Source organism: Pseudophryne corroboree, chromosome 3 (genome assembly GCF_028390025.1).
Source record: "Pseudophryne corroboree isolate aPseCor3 chromosome 3, aPseCor3.hap2, whole genome shotgun sequence".
In the NCBI taxonomy this organism is placed as follows: domain Eukaryota; kingdom Metazoa; phylum Chordata; class Amphibia; order Anura; family Myobatrachidae; genus Pseudophryne; species Pseudophryne corroboree.
The window spans coordinates 692,094,224-692,102,094 of record NC_086446.1 but is presented as its reverse complement, the minus strand read 5'-3'; the positions used below and the strand labels follow the sequence as shown (position 1 = coordinate 692,102,094).

Below are 7,871 nucleotides of genomic sequence, written 5' to 3'. Positions count from 1 at the left end.
TCCTGTCTTACTATGTCCCTGCATACTCCACATTACAAGTAAAAGTATGACCAATGCAAACATCATGCAGAACTACACAGTGCCTGTTCCAGCATCATGTGATCTAGTATCAAAAGGTGATTGGCAGAGCCCGGAAGTCACAGTGTCTTGGCAGATTTATCTATTGTAGCTTGTAACACTGGTTTATCTTACATTAAAATGCATGCTGTTAGTTTACTGCAGACTGGTGTCTTTTTCTTTGAAGAAATTACAGTTTTAGCTTATTACTGAACTTATTATTAACCACGGCTTCTAAAAGCAACCACTTTATGACCAAAATGTAAAAAGGCCAATGCTTTTACCAGCAACACTTATTGCCCTTTTTACATTTTGGGCATAAACACGGGGAAACGTTTAGTAATAAACCCCCTAAGTGTCATTTGGGGTCTTTTGAAGGTTATAGGACTCCAAGTCAAGATTATACAGCAAAAAGAGAACAGACATTCCCCCACCTCCTTTTATAAGGTTGTAGCCTTTAGCTCCCTACACACTGGGTGATGGCAGCAATTTGGGCGATGAACGATCTGAATCATGATCGTTATCATCCAAAAAAAATTTGCATTGACAAATGACGGGAAATCAACGATGAGCGACTGCGGGGACGCACATCATTCATCGCCAGGGATGATGGACAGTTGGCCGTTAAGCGCCCTACACACTGGGCGAAGGTCTCGGGCGATATGAACGATATCGCTCAGAAATGAACGATATATCATTCATATTGTTTAGTGTGTAGGCACCAACAATGAACGATGCGGATGCATGTCCTACACACTAAACAATATGAATGATATATCGTTTATTTCTGAGCGATATCGTTCATATCGCCCGTCAGCTACGCCCAGTGTGTAGGGTGCTTAACGGCCAACTGTCCATCATCCCTGGCACAGTCCCAGGATACCAACATTTGTCCCTGGAAATGTTTGTTAATGGAAATGTCCCTAAATGCACAAAAACATTCCCACTAATCTCCATATGCGGGATACAATTCTTACCATGTTTTTATGTTTTGTGGGGTCTTTATGGGATAATACTGGGTAGAAGTAAATACACTGCCAAAAAAAAAAAATTGTCTCTATTCTTAGAATTTCTGGCAAATCAAAAACAATTTTTCTTGATTGCCAAACCAATTCATCCATCTCTACTGGATATGAAACAATTCACTGGAAACATTGTAAAATCTGAGTGCTGTATCTGCAGATTGTCCCTTTGTGGTGGTCAAGAAGCTGCCACTCCCAGGATCCTCAGAAGGCGAATGACTGGTAGAGGATTGAGGGAGTTGTATGTGGACAACATCTGGAATGTATGAGGATGTTCACCTCATTTTGTATCTATAGTGCAATAGGCTAAAAGAAAATATGTATATGTTTATCCCTAAGTAAATACAGTAGATTTAAAGACATTAAAAACCAATACGGTAGTGATTCCTGGCAGATCTTTGTATTGTATGTTTTCAGTAAACTATACCACTGTTTAATAAGTAAAACCACAAACCCGTATTTATTGTCTAATTTTAGGAAGATCGGAGTTGCTTGGGGTCATTGAAAATGATGAATCTAAATACGATGTAATTCTACATGAGCCAATATGTGTGATAACTAAAGGCCCTTACACACTGGCCGATATATCGGGCGTTCTATTGAACGGCCGATATATTGCGGGTCCGTCGGGCAGTGTGTACGGGCAATATGTCTGTGAACTCCATCGTTCAGACATACCGCGTCGGCCCTGCAGCACAGCCGACGGCCAATATATCTACCGATATATTGGCACATCGCTATGTGTGTATGGGCGACCAGCCGACCAACCGTACACATGCTGCGGCAGCCGGAGGTGATTGATAGATGAACTGGGCCCCCCAGTTCATGACGTCAGTCCCCGACGGATTGGGCAGTGTGTATGCACAGCACACTGCATGATCCGTCCATAGATATATCTACCGATCAATTGATCTGCAGAGATATCTATCAGTGTGTACCCACCATAAGACACCCACTTATTAATAAATACTACACAGCAATAATTATACTCATAGCTATGTTATATAACCAGTTCTGTTGACTTGCCAATCATTAACAGGCAGCACTGGACTGCATGTATGTGTACTATAGTAATATATTGCTACAATATAAAATATACAAATAAGCATACATTTTAATAGCTGCACAGACTACAGCATAAGAGAAACATTCCCAAATATTGCCCTTAGAAACAACACAAAAGTAAATTTAAATAACAATATTTATTAACTATTTGTTGTTATTCATTTGCAATTAAGTGTACATATTAACATTAACAACACAATACAAATATTAAAACCACAACATATTTCTTAGACTTTTCAATATAAATTATGTTTTTCTTTTCTTTTCTTTTTTTTATAATAAAATATGTCACCCATATTCTCCTGTAAACAAAGTTCTGCCGATAAATTAAATACCCAGTGCAAATAGCTTTCCTGTACAAAAGGAATGTAAATGAGCTTCTTTCATAAAAGTCTTTGCTCAGTCCTGACTCTCATCTGAGAATACAATGCTTTGGTATGTTAATACCTCACAAACTGATGTTCTCGCTGACGGACATTGGGAGGCATTACTGTCTGCTGGGGCAGGTACATCAGAGAAACTGGAGGAGAGTTGAAAGAATGCAGGGTGTCTATGGCTGGGAGTGGGCTGGGATAGTTTGCAGATATGGGATCCACTAGGGTGTTCTCTGTGTAAAACTGCTTCCCGGGCTGCATGTACTGGAAAGCAGGAATGGGTTGTGCTGGGTATCCATAGACACTGTAGAAATGGGCAGGGTGAAATTGCCCCTGCCTTCCCTCTTGTATTTCACGCTTATGTTTCATCCGGCGGTTCTGGAACCAAGTCTTTATCTGTTGGAAGAAAGAAAAAAAATGGTTATTGTCATGTTCTGAAGTAAACAAGAAGTTTTAGCATCTACTATAGCTGTGATCAATTACAAAGCTAGATGTTAGGACCATGAATAGTTACACTGCTAGAAATAAACCCAATATTATTAAAGGGCCCCGTGTGTTACATCCTGGGATGATAACTATGCAGCAAAATTACCTCACACATCACATTCTCCCCAAAACCCACCCACAATACTTCACATCACAAGGTAAAGAGAAACATACCTGGACTTCAGATAGCAGGAGCTTGGCTGCAAGTTTCCGCCTCTCTGATGCCCCCAAGTATCTGTGTTTTTGGAAGGTGTTTTCCAGAGTGGAAATCTGGTCAGTGGTGAAGGCCGTTCTCAGCCTGCGGCCCATCTTACTCTCCTCATCAGATGTGTCCGATGACTCCTCTGCAACACTTTCTATTGGGGTGGTAGAACCAGACTGACTGGTTTCACTGTCATAGCCAGAATCAGTGCTAGGACTGCAACCTATTGTGTTAAGAAGAATGAAAAAAACAAAAGACTATAGTTAATTTACAAAATCCATAGGCACAACACAATGCTATAGACCAAGCAAAGCTAAAAAGGTACAATTCTAATAGGGTGAGGAAAGAGGTCATTGTCATATATGGTCCACAAAGGCAACTGTTCCCTGGGCAGTATTAAACTAAAATTAATGAACTAATTAATTACTTGGAAGAGCTGCTGCTACTACAGACACACAATGAGACAGATAATGGCTATATTGTGCTGTTTATGTACTTACCAGTGCGAGCAATGTTCTCAGTGAGGTTGGTCTTGTCTGCTGGCTTCTCATATACCTCCTGACTGGATGTAGGAAACTCCTGTGAGCTGGTGGAGTCCTGGGTCTTGTTGGCAAACACTTTACCTGATTGTCCACTGCAGGTGGGGCTCTGTGATGCCTGAAAGTCTTTATGTGATGACTCGGTGAAAAAAGGCAATCTTGGGCTGTCCGTTCTATAATGTGAAACTTCACAGTCACTGGAGTTAAAGGACTGATGATTGTCCCAGGGTTGTGGTGATGCATAGTTACTCTCCAAATAGGTCTGTCTCTGGGTTCCTGGATATGGAGCCACATGGGCAATCTTTGTCACTGGTCTCATAACAGGGCTCCATGTATAGAATGTACTCTGACTGTCCGTTGGCATTGCAGGCAAGCTGGGCATTACCTTGCAGGCTGCTGTGTCATTCCGGCTGCTTTGGGAAAGCCATTCTACTGAGGCAAAGGATCTGTCCATCTTCTCTGTGTCCTTGCGTTGTTCTGGATGAGGAGGTCTTGAAGTGATTGCTGAGGGAGTGTGCTCTGCTTTTTAAAGCCATCTACAGAGAAAGGCTCTGCTTGTGTAAACACACATCAAAGCAGAGATCAGTGCAACCTAATTGTCATCAATTACTTTAAAGAAAAGAGATTGTGTTCTATAGTCACACATGCTGCACCACACTGGGGCCTGGCTCCGCATTGTCTGGCTACAGTTGGCTCACCCAGTTGTATCTGATTTACATTTAATGCTATATCCTTTCCTATGCGTAGCTTGGCTGGCCTATAATCCTCACATTGGCAAAATGTAACCTCGTCAGCCTTCATCTGTAGCCAGAAATCAATTTAATATATTTAAACCCATCATAAGGGATATTGTGCATCTATGGTACCGTCTATACTCTCCCAAATTGTATGGAATATGTTTTGCAATCTATAAATCGTGTAAGGTTTTTAATATATGTACTGTATATATTATGATCAATGAAATACAGATCAAGGACATTTGTATAATAATTACATAAGGAACGGATGTACTAAGGTTAGAAAAGTCATAATTTCACTGTGATAAAGTACCAGCCAATCAGCTCCTAATGGCCATGTCACAGGCTGGGTTTGGAAAATGACAGTAAGGAGGTGATTGGCTGGTACTTTATCACGTGAAATTATCACTTTTCAAGGCTTAGTACATCCCGCCCCTATTGATTAAATGCATTGGAGGCTATGAATCAATGCATATAATGTTTATTGCACAGATCTCGCCCACAGTTTGCAAAATATACAAGCAGGCTGTGAGGTTTGTGGTGTGCAATGGGGCTGATGAAGGGTTGGGAGTAAATCTGGCGTATGTTGCTTGCCTATGGGCCTAATTCCAAGTTGATCGCAGCAGGATTTTTGATAGCAATTGGGCAAAACCATGTGCACTGCAGGGGAGGCAGATATAACATGTGCAGAGAGAGTTAGATTTGGGTGTGGTGTGTTCAATCTGCAATCTAATTTGCAGTGTAAAATTAGAGCAGCCAGTATTTACCCTGCACAGAAACAAAATAACCCACCTAAATTTAACTCTTTCTGCACATGTTATATCTGCCTCCCCTGCAGTGCACATGGTTTTGCCCAACTGCTAACTAAATTCCTGCTGCGATCAACTTGGAATTACCCCCTATATTTGCCCGCATGCAGAGGTGTATGTATCTCTTGATGTGACCGTCCCTATGTGGATGGTTGCTTTGCTATTTGTTATTATGATAATCAGTGCACATTTGCAGCTACCCTATACTAAGTGGTAAAGATACACTTCCAAACACATGTAGTTATACTCTGTGCACTGCAGACCGCAGTCAGTTCCATAGTCACATCCTCCATAAAATTTTCCTCCCAGAGAACGCTTTATTAAAACCTCTTTGATCGGAAGTATAGATGCCGTCAAAATACATACAGTTCTGCACTAACCCGTGTGAAGCATGCACAGTGCAAAAACACACAGATACGCTCGGCAAACAGGCAAACTTCTAACTCTGCATCATCCTCAATATCTGTTTACAGTACTTCATATTATGCCAATACGGGTTTTAAGGGCATTGTCATTCATATGCCTTGAAGGCCTCCCAATACCTTGGTATCCAGCTCATCGCGATTTGTGTCGGATACCACATTACTAAAAGCAATTCAATATTGCTGTGGTGCTGCCCCAAAAAGCAGCCAACCCTGCAGTCCCTACCACAGCTGATTCTGTTGCTAATTACTAGCAACGGAACTTTAAACTGCTAGGTCCAAGTCGGGAGTGTTAGAACGCATCACAGAGAGGGGCAACGAGTCGGTGGAATCTGAACGTATTGCTCCTTGCAAACCGACGGGATTGAGGAACTAACACCATCTGGAGTCAAACTGAAGTTTTCAGAGTTTGATTAATGAAGGTCTTCATACTAGTGTGTGGGGACTGTAGACAGTATCAAGGCTGCAAGGTCAGCAGGCAATACCACTGATATCTCTCCCATTACCTATTTAATGAATAATTCTGATACTTAATTCCTATAAGAGTAGGTGGAAATTAACCTTTTTACCTACTTTAAGGAACAATTAATGGGCACCATAAATATTCTCTCTTTACAATCTAGTCATCTATAAATCACTTTGTACAAAAGAAAACATCTAATCTTATGGAAATATCTGACAGTGGAACAGGATCTAATGGAAGGCAGCCATACCACATGGCTATAAACAATAGTGCATGTAAATGCTGATCTGTAGACTTTGTATGCTCTACGGAGACGCATGAATCCTCTACACTATAAACAACCCTGTCTCAGGAAAGACATTGAAATGCAATAATGTAAATGCAAATGGATGCAATTAATTACAACCAGTTAACACCTCAATCTTGTTTCTATCTAAAAGACAATAATCAGAATTAGACAATTCGATGGTTCTGTAGCATAATACAGTATGGGAATGTTCCAACACATTACTCTATAGATCACTTTGATAGTAAACCAATATTTTATAAAATCATATATCTGCTACAGAAATCAGCACAACTACCATTGTGAATATGGATTATAAGAAATGGGTCACCAATGATGTATAGACAAAATCACATACACATTTGCAAGAGAAATGTCTATAGTTCAAGCCTTTCACACATCCAGCTTTTAAATGTAAAAGAATCCTGAATGTATTAACTCCTATGCAGCATTAGAAATGAGTGCTCAGGGGAAAGAGATATTGGGCCTAATTCAGACCTAATTGCTAGCAGGCAATTTTTGCACTGCTGCGAACAGATAGTCGCCGCCTACAGGGGAAGTGTATTTTATCTGTGCAAGTGTGCGGACGCGTGTGTAGCAAAGCTGTACAAACAGATCTTGTGCAGTCTCTGAGTAGCCCAGTACTTACTCAGCTGCTGCGAACCCTTCAGCCTGTCCGGGACCAGAATTGATGTCAGATACCCTCCCTGCAAACGCTTGGACGTGCCTGCGTTTTTCAAAACACTCGCAGAAAAGGGTCAGTTGCCACCCACAAATGCCTTCTCCCCGTCAATCTCCTTGCAAACGCCCATGCGAATGGATCCTTCACACAAACCGGTCGCTGAGCGACGATCCGCTTTGTACCCATGCGATGCACCTGCGCATTGCGCTGCATATGCATGCGCAGTTTAGACCTGATCGCTCGCTGTACGAAAATTCAGCCTAGCGATCAGGTCTGAATTACCCCCTTTGATAGACATTTTCTTAGCACTGGCCTCTCAAAGGTTTACCTGATAGATTCTAATAGTGGAGTACCATATTTGAGACTTAAAATAAAGTATTGGGGTATATTTTATAGACTGAGCAAACTGAATAAGGATGCAACTAGTCAACCGCATTGTTCAAAACGTATTGTGTGACCTACAATATATTCATCTGAAGTTTACTGTATCCCGAAAGTTTACTCTATACTGAAAGTGTTAGAAAGAATTCACTACATCAACTGAATTTAGGGTTTAATTTAAGCGTTAATTCCCCCTCGCTCAATGCTTTTTTATGGAAATAAAAATCACAAATTTGGCGCGTTATTCCTCAATAACCTGGCCACTTATTAAAATTGTGCGACTTTATTGCACATCTACATCGCACACCCAATCTAGTGCCACCTGAACCATCAAAATCGGTGTTGT

At 41.1% G+C, this 7,871-nt stretch overlaps 1 protein-coding gene across 1 annotated transcript in view; it reads right to left on the bottom strand.

Annotated features, from left to right (window-relative positions):
* Positions 1-2,363: 2,363 nt before the first annotated feature.
* LOC135058174 (homeobox protein vent1-like) overlaps positions 2,364-7,871 on the bottom strand; it is a 15,447-nt gene continuing 9,939 nt past the window's right edge. The window contains exons 2-4 of the mRNA XM_063963745.1: positions 3,707-4,296; positions 3,179-3,429; positions 2,364-2,914 (exon numbers count right to left, since the gene is read on the bottom strand). Coding sequence (XP_063819815.1) covers positions 2,585-2,914; positions 3,179-3,429; positions 3,707-4,199 — 1,074 coding nt within the window. The 5' untranslated portion in view covers positions 4,200-4,296 and the 3' untranslated portion in view covers positions 2,364-2,584. The remainder of the gene's footprint in view (positions 2,915-3,178; positions 3,430-3,706; positions 4,297-7,871) is intronic.